This window comes from Hylobates moloch, unplaced genomic scaffold (assembly GCF_009828535.3).
Source record: "Hylobates moloch isolate HMO894 unplaced genomic scaffold, HMol_V3 SCAFFOLD_14, whole genome shotgun sequence".
Taxonomy (NCBI): Eukaryota; Metazoa; Chordata; class Mammalia; order Primates; family Hylobatidae; genus Hylobates; species Hylobates moloch.
Genome location: NW_026652289.1, coordinates 74679093 through 74706037, shown reverse-complemented (window position 1 = coordinate 74706037; position 26945 = coordinate 74679093). Strand labels below are relative to the sequence as shown.

General features: G+C 44.1%; 1 protein-coding gene across 1 annotated transcript; it reads left to right on the top strand.

The window, feature by feature from the left end:
* The first annotated feature begins 7297 nt into the window (after positions 1 to 7297).
* On the top strand, positions 7298 to 25644 carry THBS1 (thrombospondin 1). The gene is made up of 22 exons (XM_032174223.2): positions 7298 to 7447; positions 8029 to 8124; positions 8404 to 8963; positions 9828 to 9903; positions 10202 to 10401; positions 10514 to 10636; positions 11662 to 11755; positions 13538 to 13711; positions 14233 to 14409; positions 14720 to 14893; positions 15153 to 15280; positions 15396 to 15548; positions 15995 to 16213; positions 16707 to 16814; positions 17382 to 17541; positions 17696 to 17814; positions 18745 to 18979; positions 19177 to 19404; positions 19574 to 19845; positions 20276 to 20373; positions 20479 to 20618; positions 21546 to 25644. Exons 2-22 carry the CDS (start codon positions 8058 to 8060, stop codon positions 21551 to 21553), a joined length of 3513 nt encoding a protein of 1170 aa, XP_032030114.1. The 5' UTR covers positions 7298 to 7447; positions 8029 to 8057; the 3' UTR covers positions 21554 to 25644.
* The last annotated feature ends 1301 nt before the right edge of the window (positions 25645 to 26945 follow it).

The following is a 26945-nucleotide window of genomic DNA, read 5'->3' as shown; positions in this document are numbered from 1 at the left end:
AGAAGAGAAAGAAGAGAAAGAGATCAAGTGAAAAAGAAAAAGGGAAGGGGAGGGAAAAGAGCAAAGAAGAAAACGTAAGCTGATAGAGAGAGATAAAAGAAAAAAGAGAAAGTTTACTGGTGAACTCCTCTTCCCTAGGAAGCAGCAGTGTTTATCTTTGGTGTCATAATAAAATTAAAAGCTTTTTTTCAGACTATACACTCATCCTCTTAAATTAGAAAGAGTGACAATTTCTTTTGGCTCAGTTCTGCAAAATGCAAGTTGTCATGATCTCACCTCTTAAAAAAAGGAAAAAGGAAAAAAGCAACCTCCCAAGAGATGGCTATCACTTCAAGCGAATGCCCTGCGGGCCAGCCATTTGGTTGCTGTCCATATTTTCCAGTGGCATGTGAGTCTTTCACCCAGACTGCAATCCCATGCCAAGCTCCATGTCATGTTCAATCTTCAAAATCTTTTGTACGATTCCAACACTTTCCAGCAAGAGTTGATTTTCTTTATGTTTGCTTGTCTTTTAACTGACTGACACTCATAATTTTCTTCCAAGGAAAAAAGAATAGCAGAAAACTGGAAAATATCACCTAATCTGTACTGCACATGTTAAGACTGTTCAGAAAAGTTGAAAACTTATAATTCACAAATGGGTGGCTTGAAGCACCAGTTGAACCTCAGAAAAATTAAATTCTTTAGGAGGAATGCCTTTAATTAGAATCAGAAGCAGACTCCGTCATGGAAGTCCTGGAAACTCCATTATTTCACAGATTTGCAGACTCATAGACTTGCTTATTTATTGTCAGAAACTTCTGGAGGTCTCTCAATGAATCTCCAAGTTACTGGGTGAGACCACACCTAGCCCAGGATTCCAGATGAACTGCCTAGTCCATATTATTGGTGAAGACACCCAGGAAATATTTCACAACCTATCTCAGTAACATTCCAACGTGTTATAATCCTCGCTTTTAGGAAATCCTTCATTATTTCCAAAGATACTGCTACTGCTCTACATCTTTTGTGAAAATAACAAGATCAAAACCTTTACAATCTCAAAAAAAAAAAAAAAGGAAAAGAATTAAGGGACATTCTCTCTTTTTTTTTTTTTTTTTTTTGAGATGGAGTCCCATTCCGTAGCCCGGGTCAGAGTGCAATGGCGGGATCTCAGCTCTCTGCAGCCTCCGCCTTCCCGGTTCAAGCGATTCTCATACTCAGCCTCCTGAGTAGCTGGGATTACAGGCACCCGCCATCATGCCTGGCTAGTTTTTGTATTTTTAGTAGAGACAGGCTTTCACCATGTTGGCCAGCCTAGTCTCAAACTCCTGACTTCAAGTGATCCACCTGCCTTGGCCTTCCAAAGTGCTGGGATTACAGGTGTGAGCCACTGCACCCAGCCCACATTCTCTTCTTCTGCAAACTAACATGTCTATACCTTTTTCAGTCCTTTAATGATCTGTGTGGACCCTGTACATAACAACGTGCTCTGTGGGCCCCTCCGTTGTGGGTCGAACAACTAAACACCTCACTCTGGTTGGTGCCAGCCAGATGAGTTGATGAAACCTGAGAGGCCAGATTGCTTCCAGTTCTGTAAAACCTGTTTGAGAATTAAAAGAGATGCTCCATCATGTCCTAGGCTGAGTAAATATGAAGGAACAGTGTAATTCTATGGAAACTGACAATCCCAACAGTAAGCCAGCACAGCACCACCCCCAGGAGCAACAGCAAGTGTTTGAGTAGGCTCAAAAGAGAGTTGGGGAACTAGGGGAATTCGGGCTGCATGTGATGGGGAGAAGAGGGTGTGGGATAACATGGGTTGGCCTTGGTTGATAGGCTATGTCCAGTTTCTGCTGCCTCTGTCTCTCCTTCCTCCTCCTTACCTCACTCTTGAGCCCCCCACCTTTCTCTGTCTCCCTATCTGAAACATGTACCCTGCTCTTAATTGGGAAACTAGTAAACACTTCTGCTGATTTTAATCCTGAAACATCATTGAGACCATATGAAATGAGTCTCAAGGAGCAGAACCATATGAAGGGAAGGACTGTGGGCTTGCAGTCAGCGCACCTGTGCTGTCTTCTGGACTTCCACCACCAACAGTCTCCAGGACCTGTTTCAAGTTGCTTCACCTCTTTGAACCGACTTCATCTATTAACTGAGTGGTTGAACTAGATGACTCTTTCTGGCTTAATAATTCTGTGATTTCATTTCTGGAGGAATTTCAAGCATTGGTAGAGAGAGAAGAAACTGAGAGGCAAGAGGTATGGTTTGGACTCATCAAATTAAATCACAGGTGACTTTCCAGTCCCCCCACCACCCTGATCTGTCAGGCTGCCTTTGAGTGTGTGGCCTTCCTGCAAAATGGCAAACACTTGAAAAAGCTTCCACGCTGAAACCCAAACCAGACCATATTTAGGATGCCCCATAAGGTGGCATTTTTTACTAAGATGATAAAGGATAAACAGTGGCGGAGTCAGAGAGGCTGCTCCCAAATACAGTCCTCCCCATCAGCAACACTGCATTAGCCTGCACCTATCGTCCAGAGTATGAAAAAGACTTTTGCCAAAGACGGCTTTTGGGGATTTATCATTATTACATGTTAAGAGCCTGTTCTCCATGTCCTCACTTTCCTACCTTGCTAATCTTCCCCATTTCCATCTTTCAGCCCAGTGTGAGACCTCACCATCTCCTTTTCCCATCTTCTTTCCTCCATACACTTGGTTTCCTAGCAGGTCAATGTCCCTGCCCCTTCACTGGAATCCATCCCTCCTGGTTATTCTTTTCTTTGTGAACCCGCTGGACTACATTTCAAAGTTACCCAAAAGAGGGATACAAAGACACAATAAAATCAGAAATAATGCTCACCCTTACCGGCCTGCAGTTAAGAGTGTGTGGAACTAGGGTGGCTGCAGGCAAAGAGACAGGGAGAAGGGCTGCCTCCTGCCATGGGCAGGACAGTAAATGGTGCAAATTTTCTGGAAAGCATCTTAGTAATATAGGTGAAGAGCCTTTACAATGTGTTTATCCTATGACCTATCCTTATTTCTTTTATTCTAAAGGAATAAGAAGAGGTTTAAGCAAGGCACGAGTGAAAAGGCAATCCAGACACAGGAAAAGGGGCTGTTATGATGTCTATGGTTCTAAGAAATAGAAAACAACAACTTGGCTTAAATAATGAGCACATAGCCAAAGAAATCTAGAAGTAGGATGCCCTTAAGGGTTGAGAGATTTAACAGCTCAAAAATGTGACCTGACATACGAGTTCTTTCTATGCTTTTGTTCTTCCTCCTCCAACACTGGTTTCACACTAAACTTGGCTCCCCAGTGGCCAATAGCACCAAACAGCACTTATCAGCATTCTTGTTGGTATCCAAAAGTGATGGAGAAAGCCTGATTTCACATGGCTCTTCCTTAAAAGCAACAAAGGACTTTTCCCGGAAGCCTTCAGCAAACCTCTCACTGGCCAGAAGTGGATCACCACGTGCCAATTCCTAAATCAGTCACCGGCAGAGAAGCGGGGAAAAGGGGAGGAGGTGTTTACCCTCAACCAATAAGCCTACCCCTGCCCACTGAGATCAATTCCATAAAAGTATTGCTTCAGTTCTTTGAAGAGGGGTACAATGTTTGTAGGTCACTCACCACATTTACCTGCCAAGAGCTAAGGGATAACTGAGTAAAATGGTAGAGCTGGTAGGAAAATGGTGAGTAGTCCCGTCCTTCTGTGCCATAATCGACTTGTACACAAACAGACTTGGAAATTTAAACATAAGAACTCTCTCTTCCCAAGCCCAAGGCTTTGGGCACTTCAAATCTGGTCCTTGCCTGGGCACAGTGGCTCACGCCTGTGATCTCAGCAATTTGGGAAGCCAAGGAGGGTGGATCACCTGAGGTGATGAGTTTCAGACCAGCCTGGCCAACATGGCGAAACCCAACTCTACTAAAAAATACAAAAATTAACTGGATGTGGTGGCACACGCCTGGAATCCCAGCTACTCAGGAGGCTGAGGCAGGAAAATCACTTGAATCTGGGAGGCAGAGGTTGCAGTGAGCTGAGATCGCACCACTGCACTCCAGCCTGGGAGACAGAGCAAGACTCCATCCCAACCCCCACCAAAAAAAAAAAATCTAGTCTTTACATGTGAAAAAACAAAAGCTGATTTTTAAAAACTAAATAATAGTGTTAGGTGATAAGTTATATGATAGAGATAATGTGTGCTTTAAAACACACAGCATAAAGCAGATGGAAAACACCTCATGGAGAAGGGAGAGCTTGAATTGGTGTTTGATTGAAGGACAAGAAAAATCTGTTGGTAACTTCCCTCCGGCTCTGACCTCTGATGCAGTTAAAGTAAAGCAACTTAGAACCATGATCTAGGGAACATATTCAGAGAGAAATGAATTTATGATGTCTTCAATTTGAAGATGCTATGATTTTAGACTATTCTAGAATACAATGATTTTTGGCTGCTTCACACTTGTAAGAAATGTTCCACTACTGAAAATTTGCAACACTTAAAAAATTCCTACACAAAATCACAGCCCACCTTGCTGTTCTTTGCTAAATAAACAAAATATTTTTTCTCAATTATGTTGCTCTCCTTAATTACACGCAATTTTAAAACTAGCTGTAACTGACAGTCCTTTCCTCACATTTACTGCCAATGTATTTAGGTCAATCCCACCTCCAATTAGAGAAACTTAGAAAAAGGAAATCCTACAGTGAAATGCCATATGCCTTACAATTTTCAGTAACTAATCCTCAAGGATGACAACTTGGCGAAAAAGAGAACTGGACCAGGTTCCTGAAAGGTCCGTCACTTCGGCCCACGTTAATTGATTGCCTTAAAATCACAGGGCTTCCAGGTTGTAGAGACACACTCAAAACAGACTATTGCCCTCACATTAAAGGGGATAGGTTTTCTTTTCCCTTTTCCCATCCCTGCTTCTCTCAAAGCTGCATAGAGGTGTATGAGGTTTGGGGAATATTTGCAGCACATGTTGGCTGGCAAGAATGTGGGTGAATTCCTGTTAAGGTGCACAGACACTCCCTCTTCTATGACCTTTCCTTTCCACCCAGAACAACTGGAGTCTCATGATAAGAGGAAGGGCTTTGTGTTTGAGATAAGCAGCTTCTATACCTGTCAGCTTTCTCTAATAAGAAAGCTTTTTCCTGCCACCATATAGGTCACCTTCTTATTGGTAAAGCATGATGAAGTTTGGAAACTGTTGTCCTTGTTTTGTTGAAAGAAGCCAAGTTCCAAGAAATCTCCAGAGAAATTCCTACAATCCCTCAGCCATGGCAGCATGAATCCTGAAGGGGCAGTGAGTACTGGTTTCTACTCTCTCTGCACAGCTAAGCCTAGGGGAGATAATCTTTTCATACAAGATGCATTCTGCTTTTGTGGGCCTCTTGCAGCCCTCAAGCCCCCATCGGATCTGTACACAATGATCCAGTGGGCCAGAGGAGCCCAAAGCCATCAGCTGCCCATCCCTCCAAGAACTGTCTCTGACTGTCCAGTATCATTGAGCAAGTGGAAAGAAGAAAAAAAAAACCAATTACTTTTCAAAGAGCAAGACGAATGCTGTAGAAGGAGAAGGAAGGGGAGGGAGATGGATGGGTGCCGACCCCCGAATCTTCAGATCTGCTTGAATGAATCATTACCTATGATTTGAGGGACAAGAATCTGATTTTACTCATCAACCAATAGAAACTTTTCTTACTGCCTCCCAACATCTGAAATCCAACAAACATGTGCCTTAGAACATACCGGTCATATTTTAGAGGCATTTGATATACATATTGAGTAACCGGAAAACACTCTTTCCGTAATACACACACACACACACACACACACACACACACACACACACACACACACCATCTTGTCATACAACACTCCCACGCAAGAAAAGCGAAACTGCTGTTTGGTGAATGTAAACACTTGGCTGTTTGCAGCAGTCGGGAGTCCTGCCAGGTTTAAGTGCTAAGATGGGAGGTGAACCCCAGGGGTTTCCCCTGCCCATGCTGAGATCCTTATTTGGTCAAGCTTCTACCTATGCCCTGGCCTCGGAGCCAGCCCGATAGCGCTGGACCACAGCAGAGCCAGCGAGGCTGCTGACGTCCCATTCCGAAGAGATGAATGGAATTCCAGGCAGCTGGAGTCACGCTGGCTTGGGACAGTGGCTTGGAGACCAGACTTCAATGACAGAAGCACAAGGCAGCAGCACTCATGGCAATGTTTGCACCCACAGAAATGTAACCCACACCTCGGGTTCAGGAGCCCAAAATTGAAAAGAACGTTTAGGGAGGAAAAAGGGAAATACAATAATAGGCAGAGGGTAATTTATTACTCTATGGGTCTGCTCTGTAAATAGTTGAAGACTCTGGAGCCAGATGGTTCTGCAAATTCTCCAAACAGGAGTCACGTTAAGAAGCACGAGTGGGCACAAAAACTGTTTTTCAAGACACAATTTCAATTTGGCTTGAGGAAACTGGATACGAGTAAGTTTCCTTAAAATTCGAGTAGAAAGCAGTTGTCCTCCCCGGGCCCCTTGATGAGAATACGCACACCGCCCCCAAGCGGCCGGCCGAGGGAGCGCCGCGGCAGCGGGAGAGGAGCCTCTGTGGGCTCTCTGGCAGCCGCGGCAGGAAAGCGCCCGAAGGCAGCGAAGGCGAGCGTGGCGCACCAACCCGCCGGCCCCTCCGACGCCTCGCTGACCTCCCGCGGGGGCGGGCGTGGGTCCAGCTCAGGACAGGCGCTAGGGGGACGCGTGTCCTCACCCCACCCGGACAGCGGAGGAGAGTCAGCGAGGGCCCGAGGGGCAGGTACTTTAACGAATGGCTCTCTTGGTGTCCCCTGCGCCCCGTCGGCCCATTTTTCTTTTTACAAAACGGGCCCAGTCTCTAGTGTCCACCTCTCAGCCATCAACCAGGCATTCCGGGAGATCAGCTCGCCCGAAAGCTTCTGCCCCACCCCGCGAGCCCTCCTAGGTGGTCTCCCCAGCCCCGTCCCTGCTCGGGATGCTCGCTGATCACCCCGAGCCCGCGTGGCGCAAGAGCGAGAGCGCCTAGCCCGTGCGCGCCAAGGCTGCGTGGGCGGGCACCGACTTTTCTGAGAAGTTCTAGTGCTCCCAAGCCCCGACCCCCGCCCCCTTCACTTTCTAGCTGGAAAGTTGCGCGCCAGGCAGCGGGGGGCGGAGAGAGGAGCCCAGACTGGCCCCCCTCCCGCTTCCTGCCCGGTCGCCGCCCATTGGCCGGAGGAATCCCCAGGAATGCGAGCGCCCCTTTAAAAGCGCACGGCTTCTCCGCCTTGCCAGCCACTGCGCCCGAGCTGGCCTGCGAGTTCAGGGTTCCTGCCGCTCTCCAGGAGCAACCTCTACTCCGGACGCACAGGCAGTCCCCGCGCCCCTCCAGCCCTCGCCGCCCTCGCCACCGCTCCCGGCCGCCGCGCTCCGGTACACACAGGTAAGTCGCCCCCGGCGGCCGCCGAGGACTAAAGCTGCCCGGGACATCCACCTGGAGGGCTGAGGCTTCAGTCCCTCTGGTGGACCCCGGAACCTACACTCTCCCCGCTCGCCTGCCCCAGCCCGCCTCTCTCAGCCGCTGGAGGATTCTTCAGGGCAAGGCTCCAGAGCCATCCTCTCCAGCCTTGAGGTTCACAAACCAACTCATCAGGACACCCCAAGATTTCCTTACTCTCTGAAGTCCTCCTTAAGCCTTTGTATCCGCACTCCAGGGAAGAGTCTGTACTTCCCCGTGCCCTCCCTGCAACCCCAAACTACAGCTTCTGATCTTGTTCACCTTCGACTTCCCAAAAGCCCCCAAATTGTTGGTCTTGCGCCCCCCACACTTTAAAACCAGCATCTCTTTCCTCCACCTCTCTCTCTCTCATGCTCTCTGGAAAGTAATCCCGTTGTCCTTCATTTCAGCAAACGCGGGGTCAAAGAGGGATGGTCCCGGCCCTGTCCCCATGCCCGGCCCCGTTTCTGCGCACCCTCCCTGCCTAGCTGATCTCTGACCCTCCGCTCTTGTGCTTCCTGCTACAGGATCCCTGCTGGGCACCAACAGCTCCACCATGGGGCTGGCCTGGGGACTAGGCATCCTGTTCCTGCTGCATGTGTGTGGCACCAACCGCATTCCAGGTGAGTTTGTGTGGCACCTTTAGGGGAAGGAGGGACGAGGAAGAGGTGCTGGCTACCCCAGGTGTGCCCCCTCACGTGCTGTCCTCTCCCAGCTCCTTTGCTCTTGAGGCTGACTGGACATCAGGACGCAGCTTCACTCTGATCCTGGTGTTTATTCAGCTCTTTCAGTGGTTGCCAGGAGTTTTCACCCCAGCCCTTTGTCTCCACCCCTAAGGACTCAGCCCCCTACCGCTGGTTCCAGCCTAGAAAGCTCACTATGTGTTCTCTCCTGTCTAACAGAGTCTGGGGGAGACAACAGCGTATTTGACATCTTTGAACTCACCGGGGCCGCCCGCAAGGGGTCTGGGCGCCGACTGGTGAAGGGCCCCGACCCTTCCAGCCCTGCTTTCCGCATCGAGGATGCCAACCTGATCCCCCCTGTGCCTGATGACAAGTTCCAAGACCTGGTGGATGCTGTGCGGGCAGAAAAGGGTTTCCTCCTTCTGGCCTCCCTGAGGCAGATGAAGAAGACCCGGGGCACGCTGCTGGCCCTGGAGCGGAAAGACCACTCTGGCCAGGTCTTCAGCGTGGTGTCCAATGGCAAGGCGGGCACCCTGGACCTCAGCCTGACCGTCCAAGGAAAGCAGCACGTGGTGTCTGTGGAAGAAGCTCTCCTGGCAACCGGCCAGTGGAAGAGCATCACCCTGTTTGTGCAGGAAGACAGGGCCCAGCTGTACATCGACTGTGAAAAGATGGAGAATGCTGAGTTGGACGTCCCCATCCAAAGCGTCTTCACCAGAGACCTGGCCAGCATCGCCAGACTCCGCATCGCAAAGGGGGGCGTCAATGACAATTTCCAGGTGAGGCTTCTTCTCTGAGCCCTGCTCCGTGGGATCATCTGCTAGACAGGTGACCTGCCAGGAGGGCTACGGGAAATCCTGGCTGTAAACTAAAGCAGCAGTTCTCAGATTTTAGGCAGCATGAGCATCACCTGGAGGGCTTGTGAAAGCTCAGCCTGCTGCATCCCAGCCCCAGGGTCTGGGATTCTGTAAAACTGCAACTCTAACAAGTACCAGGTGATGCTGATGCCGGTGGTCTGGGAAGCACACTTTGAAAACCACTCAGGGAAACAAGAAGTGGTTTTCCTTTAGCAGTCAGCCTGTTCAAGCCTTAGATACTCCTTGGGCTCTTAAGAAAAGAGCTTATTTCAAATGCATTCCCCCAATTTTAATCTTGTTTGAAATGGATACTTTCTATGGGCAGAATCAGTACCACTTTGCTATTGGATTCCTCATGGGGATGCAGCCGGTCTCACATAAAAGGTTAAAATAGCAGTTAGTTGTTGCTGTTACAGCTTCATCTGTGCCTTAACTTCTAGATCTTTGCAACGGTGGCTTTGTACTCCCACATTTAACTCTTTGACACTGAAAAGTGTCATTATATCCTCTGGGCTTAGGATCAGATTCCATTTCCTGTGTACCCAAGTAGGCTGATAACTGAATTCTTTGTAAAATACTCAAGACTTGGCAGAAGTCACAATTAAGATTTTGAAGTTGTTTGGCGATTTATGTTGCTGTGTTATTTTGACATAGTGATCTTAAGACAGCTCTTTGAAGCTTTTAGAACATCTATTGTATGCTTTTCCTAGCATAGAGACAGTCTCCCCTAACCCCATCCCCACCCCCCTCAGCATTCTACAAGTAATGTGTGTCCTCTGCCCACAGGGGGTGCTGCAGAATGTGAGGTTTGTCTTTGGAACCACACCAGAAGACATCCTCAGGAACAAAGGCTGCTCCAGCTGTGAGTACCCCTCTATTTTTAGGGCACATAGGGAATCGGGGGGAATACCACCAAAAACAAGCTGAGAAATTTAGCAGTAGTGGTTATACATAAATTACCCCCAGTAAGATCAAGAGGCATACAGAAGTGACCCCAAGGGGTATTATACACACACACACACGTATACACACATGTGTGCACACATGCAACCCCTCTACCTGCATCCTTCACACCAAATGAAACGTCTTCTACCACTAAGAACTCAAGAGGCTGGTTGGTAAGAGTATCTATTTGAAGTTTTCATTTGGTTTCTTGCCAGCTACCAGTGTCCTCCTCACCCTTGACAACAACGTGGTGAATGGTTCCAGCCCTGCCATCCGCACTAACTACATTGGCCACAAGACAAAGGACTTGCAAGCCATCTGCGGCATCTCCTGTGATGAGCTGTCCAGCATGGTCCTGGAACTCAGGGGCCTGCGCACCATTGTCACCACGCTGCAGGACAGCATCCGCAAAGTGGTCAGTGACCTCTGCACCCAGCCCGTTAGCATGAACCCTGGAAGGTTTATCGCAGGTGGTCCCAAATGACTGAAAGTGCGGGGGGACACTAATGATATTCTCTCCCATTTAGACTGAAGAGAACAAAGAGTTGGCCAATGAGCTGAGGCGGCCTCCCCTGTGCTATCACAACGGAGTTCAGTACAGAAACAACGAGGAATGGACTGTTGATAGCTGCACTGAGTGTCGCTGTCAGGTAAGGGACCTTCACCAGCCAGAATAAGAATGGACAGCTTTTGTTTGAACCTACGTCTTTGGGGAAATACCCTAATCGCCACAGAGATTCTTTTTATGTTCCATGGCCTGATACCAAAGTGGGTTTTTTTCTTTAAGATGCAATTATGGCATCTATAAATTCTTCTTTAAACTCTCAGATGGTTTATCAAAGTGTTAATTATACCCCAGGCTAAGTATCTAAGAGAATGAATCTACTAAGACATCTGAATAATTTACCTACCTTAGTTCAAAGACTAAGTGTTGAATGTCAGGTAAATAAAACCTGGTTGGAACATTCATTTTTTTCCCAACCCTGATTTATATTCAACTTTGGCATAGCTTCTTTTGGTACAGTAGCAATTGCTTTTCAAATCACTTAGCCTGACACTGTTAGGACGTTACTGTCTACTTTGCCCAGATGGCACTGCCAGCTGTGTCTGATTCACTCTAGCATCCCCCCATGCCAGTGGCCATCTATTAGTAGCAAAGTATTTGAATTTGCTGAAATACAAATCACAGATGACTGGCTTTGGGAACCAACTTCATTAAATTCCCATTCTTTTCCAACAGAAAGACAGATCACAGATCTATAGATGAGAAAAAAAATGCTTATAGATCTTCCTTCCTCCCCCCAAACACACAATATAAAAATGTAAAAGTCCTGGCTGAATTTTCTGAGTTTGATTTCAGACATAGATTTGACCCATGATGTTTGTGGGTTCCTCTGCTATAAATTCTTTGTACTGTAACTTCCACCCTTGACTAAGTAGCAATTAAAAAGAACTTTCCAAGGAATGGAGTGACACGTAAACTAGGACTAGAACTGTCTCCACGATAGTGGTGGCTGCAAATATGACAGAGACAGATCTTCTATGAAAATCATTCCACTAGAGCATTGACAGCCCTGACCATGTTTTGGCTTGTAAAGGAAATGTTAACAGGATGTAGACTTCTGTATGCAACATGCTCAGCAGCCTGTTCCCCTCTCACTCTCTTGCCCTGCAGAACTCAGTTACCATCTGCAAAAAGGTGTCCTGCCCCATCATGCCCTGTTCCAATGCCACAGTTCCTGATGGAGAATGCTGCCCTCGCTGTTGGCGTAAGTTCCTCAAATGGCATAGCTATTCTTCAGTGACTAGGTCAGTTCTACATACATCCTAGATAGCCGAGCACAACACTGGAACCCCACCCCCATCTCCATCATGCTTTCATTCAGTTTCTTGCTGCAGCAGCTGGTTAACTGACAGCTTATCTGCTGTACAGAGCCAAAAACTCCATTATGAGTACATCATAATTACCCATCTGGATTGCAGTAATGGCAGTGAAGATCTTGGTATAGCTCATTAATTCTGATTTTTTGCTTTGAGGAAAAGAGATGAAGACGTGGCAGCAACAGCTCTAAGTTGACTGCTTTTAGAATTTGACCTTAGTGGCACAGAATTAAGAAAAATCTGCTCACCAGAGATATTGACAGGCTTACTGTGTGAGCATTGGCCTGATGGGGCCTGGAAGTTTTGCCCCTTTCATCTGTAGGGATAAGAGGGCCTAAGAGAATAACAGCAATCTGAGCTCCAGAGCACCAAAAGAAATAAGGCATGATATTATTCCATGGCACCTTATCCCTGGCTTTTGTTACCAGTAAAATTAATGACTTTGCTGAGACAATATTTAATGTAGCAGGTACAAGTTATAAAAGTGATTCATCACAACTAAGGAAGAAAACAGGAAAACAGCACTTGCCCTTCACACACACGTGCACACACACGCACATGCACACACACACAAATACACCCTTGTCACAGCTCAGAATAACCAATTCCTTCCAGGGATCATATCAGCGATATTGGCACTGTAATAATCGTTTTTACATCTGTTTGCTGTTCCGCACTCACTTGACATGTACATTAAAACGAACAAAGCTAGCTGGGGGTAGCAAAGTTTTGAACCTGAATCACGGATTGCTAAGAAAACTTACAACTAACGACCAAGGAAAATAAGTTCTTTGTCTTCTGTCTGATACAGCTAGATGTGATTGTAGCCGTGGTGCCTGGGCAGATGGTAAACAAACATGCTGTCCTCTTATGACAATATGTGCAGAGAAGGCCCCAAATGCTGGGGTGAGAGGAACAACAAACTGACTAACTCACGGCCGAGTTGGAGCCAGAGCCAACAACAGCTCGGCTGCCTTCAAACTCATCTGTCAAACACATGGCGTATGGCTCCGCTGACAGAAATGACTCCTATAAGCTTCCTCGTACTCGTGCATTCTTGGAAGTCTGAGACTGGAAATGCCTACCCAGATATCTTAAGTCAGTAAAGGAAAACTCATTTGCAATGCTGAGAGGGGAAAGGAAAAGCAATGAATAGGAGAGCATACACTGTGGGAAGGCTCAGCTGTACTGAGCCAGGCAAAGCATCCGATTACCCCACTGCTGTACACATCATGACCTGGGATAAACCCCTGGGCCGTTGGCCTAAGAAATATGTTGCTTTTCATCCTGTATAACTGCAACTTTGTGCCGGCTCATATTATGTTCTAGAGAGCTCATGTACACCATGGTGACCATAGTTAATAACACTGGATTGTGTGCTTGAAATTTGCTAAGAGAGTAGATCTTAAGTCATCACCAAAAAAAGTAACTATAAGATGACGGAGATGTGTTAATTGGCTTGACAGTGGTAATCACAATATATGTGTATATCAAAACATCACATTATACACCTTAAATGTATATAATATTTGTCAATTATACCTCAGTAAAGCCAAAAATAAATAAATATGTTGCTTTTCACCCTCTGGCAAGTGGAGGGCCCTGAATAGCCCTCTAAACAACAGCTTGTCCTAATCATCACGTACCTGATGAACCCGTTTCCCCTGCAGCCAGCGACTCTGCGGACGATGGCTGGTCTCCATGGTCTGAGTGGACCTCCTGTTCTACGAGCTGTGGCAATGGAATTCAGCAGCGTGGCCGCTCCTGCGATAGTCTCAACAACCGATGCGAGGGCTCCTCGGTCCAGACACGGACCTGCCACATTCAAGAGTGTGACAAGAGATGTAAGCATCTTAGCCTCTCAGGGACGTGGAGAACTGACCTGTCCTTGTTGTCATCACCAAGGGCAGCTCCACAGCATATCCATTAAGAACACGGGTTATAGGATCTCTGGATCCCAATCCCAGTGCTTAGCTGTGCACCCTTGAGCACAACTTACCCTCTCTGAGGCTTTTTCCTCATTTGCAACTTGGAGATAATAATAGTTCTTGATAAGTTTATCTTGAGCATTTTATTTAGATACTGCATGTAAAGCAGTTAGCATTGAGTTTTGGTTCATGGTAAGCACCCTGTAAATGTTAGGATATTAACAGCAACCCATAAAAACAGCAAACTTATCGGTTCTCTGGTAGAAAACATTCCATGTTGACATTTGGGCATGTGGCCAGGAGCCAATTTCTACCGTACACTGGGTTTAGTTGCCATTGACCATTTCCTGGAAATACTTCTGCGTGCTCCTGATGAGAGCCTCTATTTGGCTGTCTCTAAGCCAAAACCATTTGTGACCATCAACTTTGTACTTTAGTTAAACAGGATGGTGGCTGGAGCCACTGGTCCCCGTGGTCATCTTGTTCTGTGACATGTGGTGATGGTGTGATCACAAGGATCCGGCTCTGCAATTCTCCCAGCCCCCAGATGAACGGGAAACCCTGTGAAGGCGAAGCACGGGAGACCAAAGCCTGCAAGAAAGATGCCTGCCCCAGTAAGTGTGAGCTCCGCTGCAAGGGTGAGCATAGGCAGCAGCTCTGCCCAGCTGGTTGCCTGGCATCTGCAGCCTGCAATTCAGTGGGTCATAGAGCAGGAAGGTTACCTACTAGAGAAACAAACAGAAGCAAAGTCCTGCAGGCTCAGCAACTTCTTTTAATGAAAAACAAACTCACCCTCTTCCCCAGCATTCTTTCCATGTGTCAGAGAAGCAGAGGTTTCTTGAACGGGCTTATTAGGAGAGTCTATGACAAGGGAGGGATATGAAAGTTGATCTTAATTGTTGCCTGTGGCTCATCTTCTTACAGTCAATGGAGGCTGGGGTCCTTGGTCACCATGGGACATCTGTTCTGTCACCTGTGGAGGAGGGGTACAGAAACGTAGCCGGCTCTGCAACAACCCCACACCCCAGTTTGGAGGCAAGGACTGCGTTGGTGATGTGACAGAAAACCAGATCTGCAACAAGCAGGACTGTCCAATTGGTGAGCCACGCAGCCCAGGAAGAAATGACCTAGGAGCTTTGCTATTTTACTGAATGCTGCAGTCAGCATTCAAGGAGATTCCAGCTTGGTTAGTCCTGAGCGGTTTGATTGCTCAAAGATGCAGGTGGACAACCTAATCCCAACAAGTTATCGGTTCCCTATACCCTATAATATCTTACACTGTGTTAAGTGCCCAGCATGGCAGTATGGCAGCTTAGACCAATCATTTACTGTGCCTGTCTCTCTCTCCTTGTCTCAGATGGATGCCTGTCCAATCCCTGCTTTGCCGGCGTGAAGTGTACTAGCTACCCTGATGGCAGCTGGAAATGTGGTGCTTGTCCCCCTGGTTACAGTGGAAATGGCATCCAGTGCACAGATGTTGATGAGGTGAGGAACTGATGGGGCTCCAAGTTTCTGGATCTAGGAAAGCAGCTAACCTGTGCAGTCGCTTCCTTATGGCAGTGACTTCTAAACATGAAGCACGCTCTTATTTCCTCCATAGTGCAAAGAAGTGCCTGACGCCTGCTTCATCCACAATGGAGAGCACAGGTGTAAGAACACGGACCCCGGCTACAACTGCCTGCCCTGCCCCCCACGCTTCACCGGCTCACAGCCCTTCGGCCAGAGCGTCGAATATGCCACGGCCAACAAGCAGGTACAGTCAACTAGATGAGTAAACCAGAGGAGAGGAGAGCTGTCCTTGACCAAAACAACTAGGAGAGGGAGGAATGTAATTTCTTACCCTTCACCAAAAAAAAAAGGGCGAGGAGATGAATGTACGGTCTCATTTTAGAAATGTGATTAGAAAATCCATGGTAAATCCTGCAAGGGAAAAATAGTCTTCCATATTTAAAAATGCTGCTCTGGAATAAGTTGTGAGCAGATGGACTTGTAAACGCCTAGGTGCTGAGCAAATTCAAGAAAAATAAACATAGAGCAAAGTTTGCTTATAGCCTCAGGGAGAATGGGGACAGAGGTAACCCACACTCTTCCAAATGGAGCCTCTGTCTTCTCAGAGATGACAGGGATCTGGACTCTTGTTTCCATGATATCTGAGGATTCTCGAAAGCTCTGTGTAACAGCAGGATGGTGTACCCTCAGGTGTGCAAGCCCCGTAACCCCTGCACGGATGGGACCCACGACTGCAACAAGAACGCCAAGTGCAACTACCTGGGCCACTATAGCGACCCCATGTACCGCTGCGAGTGCAAGCCTGGCTACGCTGGCAATGGCATCATCTGTGGGGAGGACACAGACCTGGATGGCTGGCCCAATGAGAACCTGGTGTGCGTGGCCAATGCGACTTACCACTGCAAAAAGGTAGAGCCAGGTCCCTCGTGTGCCTCCAGAAAGAGGGCCCATCACCTTATCAAAACACATGCTAAGGAATTTTAAATACTTAAAAGTTTGGACATGAAACTAAAAGATTAAATCTCCCAAAGGGAGAGGGGCACTAATTCCTATTAAAACTAAATCACTTGGTGCCAAAAACACGAACAGGGCTAGCTCTTTGGGCAACTGTGTTCCATAGTCAAATCTTCTGTCCAAAAAAAAAGTTCGGTACTCTATCCAAATACCAGCAGAGCATGACTTGCGTTCACAACATCTATAAAGCCTAGAGCATTTACACAAATTATGTATGTATATCCCCCAAGAAAAGTTTTATTTTCTTGTCTTCCCATAAAAAAACATACGCTGTTACTGAGCCAAATTCTGTTCTTTTTCTATTTGGAATTCCAGGTACACTCCCTCATGCATGAGCTCAGCATGAGGAAGGCAACTGAAGCAGTGATATATATCTTCTCTTTCCTAGGATAATTGCCCCAACCTCCCCAACTCAGGGCAGGAAGACTATGACAAGGATGGAATTGGTGATGCCTGTGATGATGACGATGACAATGATAAAATTCCAGATGACAGGGTAAAAACAGTTTTCCATCCCTTTTTCATCTTTTTAATTCAGCAACAGCCTGAAACACTTTAGGATTCAAGGAAATTACATGGCTATGGCAAAAAATATACCAAATCAATACACAGGATAATTAGAAATTATTCATTGTGTTCCAGTAGTTTAAGGATGTAGATGTTGCCAAGAGAATTTTTAAATGAGGGTTTTGTTTTTCATCAGAACTGTTTTTCTCTGCACTTGAGAAATTATAATGCATAAACAAATGTCACTTTGTTCCCTAGATTCATTTCAAATGTCACATCGAAATTACAGTAAAATTGGCTTTGGGCACACTACGAACTGAGATGATGGGATTATATTCTACATCTCACTAACTTCTAACCCACAGGGATCCATTTTTTTAACTATGTCCTTTTAACTTTTGTAGTGATCATTTTACACGGAGTGATCAATTAGCCTATGCACTAGGTGGAAAGTATTGCCGATTTTCACAGTTTTAGACATATTATGCACATGGTTTGAGGCTTGAGCTGTTTTCAAGGACAACATTGTTAAGTGCTCCATTTCTTCTCTTTGCAGGACAACTGTCCATTCCATTACAACCCAGCTCAGTATGACTATGACAGAGATGACGTGGGAGACCGCTGTGACAACTGTCCCTACAACCACAACCCAGATCAGGCAGACACAGACAACAATGGGGAAGGAGACGCCTGTGCTGCAGACATTGATGGAGACGGTAAGGTGCTGCCTGATCAGAGGGCCCGCAGGAGACAGGGACATGCACAGCTTTCCAAGCTTACTTCTGTCTAGTCCTGGCTATTAGTATGCACTTTGGTGGAAACATCCAAGGCTGGAGAGCCCAGCTCTTATTTGTCCCTTGTTCTCTCCAGGTATCCTCAATGAACGGGACAACTGCCAGTATGTCTACAATGTGGACCAGAGAGACACTGATATGGATGGGGTTGGAGATCAGTGTGACAACTGCCCCTTGGAACACAATCCGGATCAGGTAGGTGGATGGACTCCTTTCAGAGTCTTTCAGTAAACTATTGGAATATCCCTTTCATGGCCTTTGAAAAATGAGCTTAACAAATTTCAAACACTTTCATTACCGTGGCTCCCCGGGTTCTCATAGCCAACTGGAATATGTTCACGTAAATAATTTGCCTGACATGAGATCCTTGCACAGAGTCTCACAGATCTTTAGCATGAAGATCTCGTAACTTCGGTCTTACGTTCTGTAAGAAGGGCTACTGGACTTGGCTCAGCATGGTCTACCATTGTTAAGACAAATTATACAAAGCAGAGATCTGTGACTGACAACTGTACAATATTAATATGTAATACTAAGAGATGGAAAAATAAATGTGCATAAGCAAAATAACCATGTTCATGGCTAATGATGTAATCTAGCTATGAGAAAATCATCAAACTAAGGATACATCCAAAACCAAAGTAATTTATCCCTGTCATAAACATTACCCAGACAGTATACAACACAGGGACCAGTGGTCTGTTTCCATCTTTTCAGGACTTACAGAAGTTGACATGTCAACAGTTTTACAACTGAAACCTTCTAAGGAAATTCTGTTAAAGTGTCCAGAGAATTTCATTTAACATTAAGATGTAAACAGTTAACATTTCATTTCATCTTTAGTAATTAAATAACTCTATTTGATCTTATTTAGAAAGTTTTATATTTAAAACATTTTTAAATTATCCCTTCTCAGATTTTTATAAGAAAACAAGGATAAAGGAAAAAAACTTTTAAAATGTAATTGCTACTATTGCTATCTTTCTGCAGGAGTATGTAAACAGACATGACACCCCACTGGCTATATCAAACAATGGAGAATTTTCCCTGTGGTGGGCGCATAAGCTATCTTTAACATGAATGGTTTGTACTGCAATTTACCCTCCGTTTACCTCTCTCTTTCAGCTGGACTCTGACTCAGACCGCATTGGAGATACCTGTGACAACAATCAGGATATTGATGAAGATGGCCACCAGAACAATCTGGACAACTGTCCCTATGTGCCCAATGCCAACCAGGCTGACCATGACAAAGATGGCAAGGGAGATGCCTGTGACCACGATGATGACAACGATGGCATTCCTGATGACAGGGACAACTGCAGACTCGTGCCCAATCCCGACCAGAAGGACTCTGATGGTGAGTGAGGGGAGCCACCTTCTAAGAGAGGGACCGCTGGCACGGCTGTGTAGACTGAGGAAATGAAACCAAGGCTCAAAGCATTTGAGAGGATGAAGGGACCAAATGCCAACTTAGACAAGATAGTGACATTTCTGACACCAGGAATAATAATAGCACTTCAGAATTTTGCTGAACTCTTGCTTTTTTGACCTCAGGCGATGGTCGAGGTGATGCTTGCAAAGATGATTTTGACCATGACAGTGTGCCAGACATCGATGACATCTGTCCCGAGAATGTTGACATCAGTGAGACCGATTTCCGCCGATTCCAGATGATTCCTCTGGATCCCAAAGGGACATCCCAAAATGACCCTAACTGGGTGGTACGCCATCAGGGTAAAGAACTCGTCCAGACTGTCAACTGTGATCCTGGACTCGCTGTAGGTGAGTAGTGAGTTCTTAGATCCTAAGAGGCTGATGCATACATGGGGAAAAACAAATATAAAACCTGGCAGTTGTACCTATCCCTGTGGGTGCTGAGGATGTCTGGGAACACGATGGAGAACCTTCTGAAGGCTGCAGGTTTTAACCTGGCTCTGGGCTCTTCTTCCAGGTTTTGACGAGTTTAATGCTGTGGACTTCAGTGGCACCTTCTTCATCAACACCGAAAGGGATGATGACTATGCTGGGTTTGTCTTTGGCTACCAGTCCAGCAGCCGCTTTTATGTTGTGATGTGGAAGCAAGTCACCCAGTCCTACTGGGACACCAACCCCACGAGGGCTCAGGGATACTCGGGCCTTTCTGTGAAAGTTGTTAACTCCACCACAGGGCCTGGCGAGCACCTGCGGAACGCCCTGTGGCACACAGGAAACACCCCTGGCCAGGTAAGAAGCAAAGCCCTGCAACAGAGAGAGAGCTTATGGGTGCCTGACTAGCACTGGGGATGCTGTGCTTTGACCAAGACTCTGACCAGGGAGTCTTAGAAACTTCCCAGCATCACCAGCTGCAGCATTGAACTCTGGTTTGTGAAAACATAATGGTGTTGAAAAGGGAGCTTGACCAAGAATTGCCCTGCAAATCCTTAGGTGCCTTCAGCCTTTTCAAACAAAAAGAACTCCTTCCCTCCTCTCTGTCTGCTTTATATGTGCGCTCACTGGCACACAACAAATATGAGAGGACTTGGAAAAATTCCCCATTGCAGCCCTCTAACTTAGATCAGCTCAGTACCTTTCAAGCATTGCTTCTGATGGAATGAAACAGAAATCTTTACCTGAAGGAGCTGTGTTTCAACCTTTCCTTTTCCTTTTCCTTCAGGTACGCACCCTGTGGCATGACCCTCGTCACATAGGCTGGAAAGATTTCACCGCCTACAGATGGCGTCTCAGCCACAGGCCAAAGACGGGTTTCATTAGGTACGATCATACTGATTCAATTTCACTTACAGTCACACTGATGGACAAAAAGACAAAAAGTATTAAACAGCATTGTCACTGAACAAGATTTTTTTTCCCCTGCAGAGTGGTGATGTATGAAGGGAAGAAAATCATGGCTGACTCAGGACCCATCTATGATAAAACCTATGCTGGTGGTAGACTAGGGTTGTTTGTCTTCTCTCAAGAAATGGTGTTCTTCTCCGACCTGAAATATGAATGTAGAGGTAAGAGCAGCGTCACCATGAATGTACACTGGACATCTCTATTTCAGACTAGTATCAAGGATGACAGTTATGGGGGAGTCCAATGTAAAGACTGTTTTGGAGACAGGGTTATTTCTATTTTGCTTTTGAGGACACAAGGACAAAAATGGAATAATGCCTAGGCACTGTGGCTTATGAGTTCCTGAGTCCTTAGATATAATATTAGTTTGCTTAGCAATCTCTGTGCTCCTCATACACAGTGCAAAGGTAAGGTGCAGAAAAGCTCCTATACAATTTGGACTTCATTAATAATACTGTTCTTTACAATTATATATTTATATATCTTACTGCTTAGTGTTTTATGCATGCCATCACAGCACAAGTTAGCATTCCCAACTTTTCCCTGTATATAAAGAAGGGAGAGGAATGTTGCTTTCATATTGGCATGTTAAATTAATGTTCACTATTAAACTTAGCATATTTTTTCTCATTCTTTTTTATTCAGTGATTACTTAAGCTCACTGAATCCAACACTGGCTCCACCACAAAATAAGTACTTAATATATGTTTACTGGGCCAAGGCCAGATACCTAAAAGATCAATCAGAGTAGAGAAAGATGGTTGATTTTACTCAAAAAAAAATCTAAATTATTAATGTAATTTTTGGGTCTGAATTTTTAAAATAAGACTCCCTAAACTTTTAACATTGAAAGCCTTGGAAAGCATAATATACGTTCTGGAAGGTTCACGCTGTGTCGGTCTCCTAGCATCAATGTCAGCTAATAAAATTAAATGCTAATGTGCTTGAACAATCTTCAAATTAGGCTTTTGTCATTAGAAAAGTAGAGCTATTCCTATGTGGTTAACTTATTAACTGATACTAAGATGTCTATGCTTTTATGAATTCGTTTTCATTTGTATATTTATTTATATTTGTTTATTTAACAGATCCCTAATCATCAAATTGTTAATTGAAAGACTGATCATAAATCAATGCTGGTATTGCACCTTCTGGAACTGTGGGCTTGAGAAAACCCCCAGGATCACTTCTCCTTGCCTTCCTTCTTTTCTCTGCTTGCATCAGTGTGGACTCCTAGAATATGTGACCTGCCTCAAGAAAATGCAGTTTTCAAAAACAGACTCAGCATTCAGCCTCCAATGAATAAGACATCTTCCAAGCATATAAACAATTGCTTTGGTTTCCTTTTGAAAAAGCATCTACTTGCTTCAGTTGGGAAGGTGCCCATTCCACTCTGCCTTTGTCACAGAGCAGGGTGCTATTGTGAGGCCATCTCTGAGCAGTGGACTCAAAAGCATTTTCAGGCATGTCAGAGAAGGGAGGACTCACTAGAATTAGCAAACAAAACCACCCTGACATCCTCCTTCAGGAACACGGGGAGCAGAGGCCAAAGCACTAAGGGGAGGGCGCATACCTGAGACGATTGTATGAAGAAAATACGGAGGAACTGTTACATGTTCGGTACTAAGTCATTTTCAGGGGATTGAAAGACTATTGCTGGATTTCATGATGCTGACTGGCGTTAGCTGATTAACCCATGTAAATAGGCACTTAAATAGAAGCAGGAAAGGGAGAGAAAGACTGGCTTCTGGACTTCCTCCCTGATCCCCACCCCTTACTTATCACCTGCAGTGGCCAGAATTAGGGAATCAGAATCAAACCAGTGTAAGGCAGTGCTGGCTGCCATTGCCTGGTCACATTGAAACTGGTGGTTTCATTCTAGACGTAGCTTGTGCAAATGTAGCAGGAAAATAGGAAAACCTACCATCTCAGTGAGCACCAGCTGCTTCCCAAAGGAGGGGCAGCCGTGCTTATATTTTTATGGTTACAATGGCACAAAATTATTATGAACCTAACTAAAACATTCCTTTTCTCTTTTTTCCTGAATTATCATGGAGTTTTCTAATTCTCTCTTTTGGAGTGTAGATTTTTTTTAAAATGCTTTACGATGTAAAATATTTATTTTTTACTTATTCTGGAAGATCTGGCTGAAGGATTATTCATGGAACAGGAAGAAGCGTAAAGACTATCCATGTCATCTTTGTTGAGAGTCTTCGTGACTGTAAGATTGTAAATACAGATTATTTATTAACTCTGTTCTGCCTGGAATGTAGGCTTCATACGGAAAGTGTTTGAGAGCAAGTAGTTGACATTTATCAGCAAATCTCTTGCAAGAACAGCACAAGGAAAATCAGCCTCATGAGCTGCTCTGCCCCTTGTGCTCAGAGTGGATGTGATGGGGTTCTTTGTTTCTCTGTTTTATCTTTTCAAGTGGAATTAGTTGGTTATCCATTTGCAAATGTTTTAAATTGCGAAGAAAGCCATGAGGTCTTCAATACTGTTTTACCCCATCCCTTGTGCCTATTTCCAGGGAGAAGGAAAGCATGTACACTTTTTTCTTTCATTTTTCCAAAAGAGAAAAAAATGACAAAGGTGAAACTTACATACAAATATTACCTCATTTGTTGTGTGACTGAGTAAAGAATTTTTGGATCAAGCAGAAAGAGTTTAAGTGTCTAACAAACTTAAAGCTACTGTAGTACCTAAAAAGTCAATGTTGTACATAGTATAAAAACTCTGCAGAGAAGTATTCCCAATAAGGAAATAGCATTGAAATGTTAAATACAATTTCTGAAAGTTATGTTTTTTTCTATCATCTTATATACCATTGCTTTATTTTTATAAATTATTTTCTCATTGCCATTGGAATAGATATCTCAGATTGTGTAGATATGCTATTTAAATAATTTATCAGGAATACTGCCTGTAGAGCTAGTATTTCTATTTTTATATAATGTTTGCACACTGAATTGAAGAATTGTTGGTTTTTTCTTTTTTTTGTTTTGATTTGTTCCTTTTTTTTTTTTTTTTTCTTTTGACCTCCCCACATTTTTACTATTTGCCAATACCTTTTTCTAGGAATGTGCTTTTTTGTACACATTTTTATCCATTTTACATTCTAAAGCAGTGTAAGTTGTATATTACTGTTTCTTATGTACAAGGAACAACAATAAATCATATGGAAATTTATATTTATACTTACTGTATCCATGCTTATTTGTTCCCTACTGGCTTTATGTCATGAGGTATATAGGTAAATACCATTCATAAATCAATAAAGCATATACAAAAAGAAATTACAGTAAATCATAGCAACAGTCACAGTTTGTATGCGATTTAGAAAGACTGAGTTGCTAAGGCCTAGGCTTAGAATTTGCTGGGTTTGTGGAATAAAAGAACAAAATGATACATTAGCCTGCCATATCAAAAACATATCAAACAGAAATTACCCCCAAGTCAAGGGCCCCCATAAGAATAAAATTTCATATTAATGTCATTAGATGTCATTGAATCCTTTTCAAAGTGCAGTATGAAAACAAAGGGAAAAACACTGAAGCACACGCAACTCTCGCAGCGACATTTTCTGACCCATGAATGATGCATTGGGTGGGCAACACGAGTGCATGTTGTGGAGACACTTTGGAAGTAAATGTGGATTAGGGAGGAGCTGTCCTTGCAATGTTGAGCCAAGCATTACAGATACCTCCTCTTGAAGAAGGAATAATAAGTTTAATCAAAAAAGAAGACCAAAAAAATGTAAAATTTGGAAGGAATTCATAAATGCATGTGTGTCTAAATACAAATTATCATGTGAAGAAAAGGCCCAAGTGTACCAATAAGCAAACCTTGATTTTTGGATGGGCTAATCATGAATGTGGAATACTGACCAGTTAATTTCCAGTTTTAATGAAAACAGATCAAAGAAGAAATTTTATGAGTAGGTTAAAGGTCTGGCTTTGAGGTCTATTAAACACTAGAAAGGACTGGCTGGGTGAAATAAAATCTTCCTTGTTGATTTTTCACTCTCATTCTATAAATACTCATCTTTCTGAGTAGCAATGATCACATATAAATGTAAATTGCCAAATCATTTTATAGTACCAAGGTGAAGAAGCAGGAACTAGAAAGTGTTGATAATAGCTGTGGAGTTAGGAAAACTGATCTGAAGGAAATAATTCTTTGAAATGGCAAACAAATAGCATCATTCATTCTCAGAAGAGTTCAACGTTTGAAGTGCTTGGAGATAATTCTAATTCATTCTTGGACAGTGAAGCAAAACTGATTGAAAATACCAAGATAAGACAGAAAAAGCTACTGGGAAGAGAAGCTTTTCTTCCAGGCATGTTCCAGTTTCACCCTAAGACTGACCTTCAAATAATCAGGTTGTACTGAAATAAAGGACTGTTAAAAATTAAAATTATGTCATCGAGATGATAGCTTTTTTCCTCCTCCAACAGTTTATTGTCATGTGTTGTGGGAGAGCTCAAGTGAAGAGCAATAAACTCTAGGTCTTACAGGAATGTACAATAAAGGTGGTGCCAGTAGTTTTTATTTCTAAAGAGTCACATGTAGAAAAGCCTCCAATTTTAAGCTCCTAAATTCATTCCCTAAATTAATTGACTCTCTCTCTCTTCTATAATTTCTTTTTCTTTTTCTTTTTGAGATGAAGTCTTGCTCTGTCGCCCAGGCTGGAGTGCAGTGACACAATCTTGGCTCACTGCAACCTCTGCCTCCCGGGTTCAAGCAATTCTCCCTCCTGCCTCAGCCTCCCAAGTAGCTGGGACTACAGGCGCCCGCCACCACACCCGGCTAATCTGTATTTTTAGTAGAGACGGAGTTTCACCTTGTTCTGGACAAACACTAAGCCCTAAAGGGAAATCCAAAATAAAAACACTTATTTTTAATAACACTTTCTATCTAAATGAGGGTGACTTTTAAAAAAAAATCCAGAAGCTTTGTGTTGAATTATATTACAGACTTAGTTACCAGTCCTTGTTAGAGTTACCTTCAGTTGACATGCTATGAAGGGTCTCACCTCTTTTATGGCAGAATTCATTACTTAAAATCACTCTTATTTTCTTCCCCCTTACCTAAATAACAGAAAGACTCACTATGGCCCAAATATCATTGGCAGAAGTAAACTATAAAGTCATAAGCCCTTTGCAGTGCAAGTCTAGAAATAATTTTATTCTGTGTTTCTTTCTCTCCCCCTTCCCTCCCCTTCTTCCTCCCTCCCCTCCCCTCCCCTCCCTCCTCCATCTCTCTTTCTGTCTCTCTCTCCTCTCTCTCTCTCTCTCTCTCTCATACATATAAACATCAAATACCAGAAAAGCATAGATTTAGAAAGCTGAACTCCTCTGAAAGGCTGATGGACAACACTGGCCCCTCTCTGCCCCATAACAAATTCTCACCCGTATCACCTTTGCCCTCTGATTCTTCCCATCCAAATCCTAAAACACAGAGTGTGCCTCATGGCATTCCAATGAGAATCTAAAATCACGACTTTTAACTTATGCTTCCATCCCACAGCAAAACTCTTGGCATCAAGATAAATTATATGTAGCACATTGACATCAGCATGAACAATTGCTATTTTAAATGAACAAATAGTAAACTGAAATAGTGTCTGGAAAAAGAAACTGCCTATCAATACCTCTGAAAATAGTAGCCATAGAATTCCTCATTTTAAAAGGTCAAAGAAATTCCACGTAAACAATCATTAATGTTATTCACTATCAGTGGATGAACATGTGCCAGCAAAAACAATGTTATGTATACATTACTCCAAATTTTATTAAAGGCAGCACAATAGCCTGCTCATTTTTTGATTCAGAAATAAACTGGACTTCCAATCCTAATGCCAACTCATCTTATGGAATGTCAACATAAAATTTTCTCATGAATCTAAGTTACTGACTTGTAACTAAACCATCTCTCTTAAAATAGTACCGCAGACTTTCTTTTAAAGTAGCTCATCTTTATTTGATGCAATCTAAAAGGCCCAAACTCTGAAAGAAAATAAGAAACTATTGTTAACTATTATTAGCAAAGTAATATATCAAATAATTCAAACTCCTACTTAAGAAACGTGTCATCACCAATAAGGTAGTAAAGGCTCTTCTAACATTGCTTTGTTGAGGCAATTCATTTCATCTTATGGCAGGCTGTACCAATTTCACAGAAATGAGACGAGTGGGAAGAAGGAAAAGCAGGGCCACGGCAAAAATTCCCAGTGACCAGCATGATCTGTCTGAATCACAGTAGAGGTGAAACATACAAAATTGAATACAGGACAATCACAACACTTCAACGAGTCTTACCCTAACACATATACATTAAAATGTTGGTTTTTATAATGAATCCTAATATTGTAAGATTAGCAATAAATTTACAAACAATGGTCCCAAAAATTTTAATGAGCAAAAACCATTGAACAATTACACCCCAAGTCTCAAAAATATCAAGGAAATATAATCCACAAAGAGCGA

Excerpts from the sequence above, each read along its gene's own strand:
- THBS1 (XM_032174223.2), top strand. The coding sequence starts at position 8,058 with ATGGGGCTGGCCTGGGGACTAGGCATCCTGTTCCTGCTGCATGTGTGT. Across the intron at positions 14,410-14,719 it reads CAAGAAAGATGCCTGCCCCA|TCAATGGAGGCTGGGGTCCT; the intron begins GTAAGTGTGAGC and ends ATCTTCTTACAG. Across the intron at positions 15,281-15,395 it reads AGTGCACAGATGTTGATGAG|TGCAAAGAAGTGCCTGACGC; the intron begins GTGAGGAACTGA and ends TTTCCTCCATAG.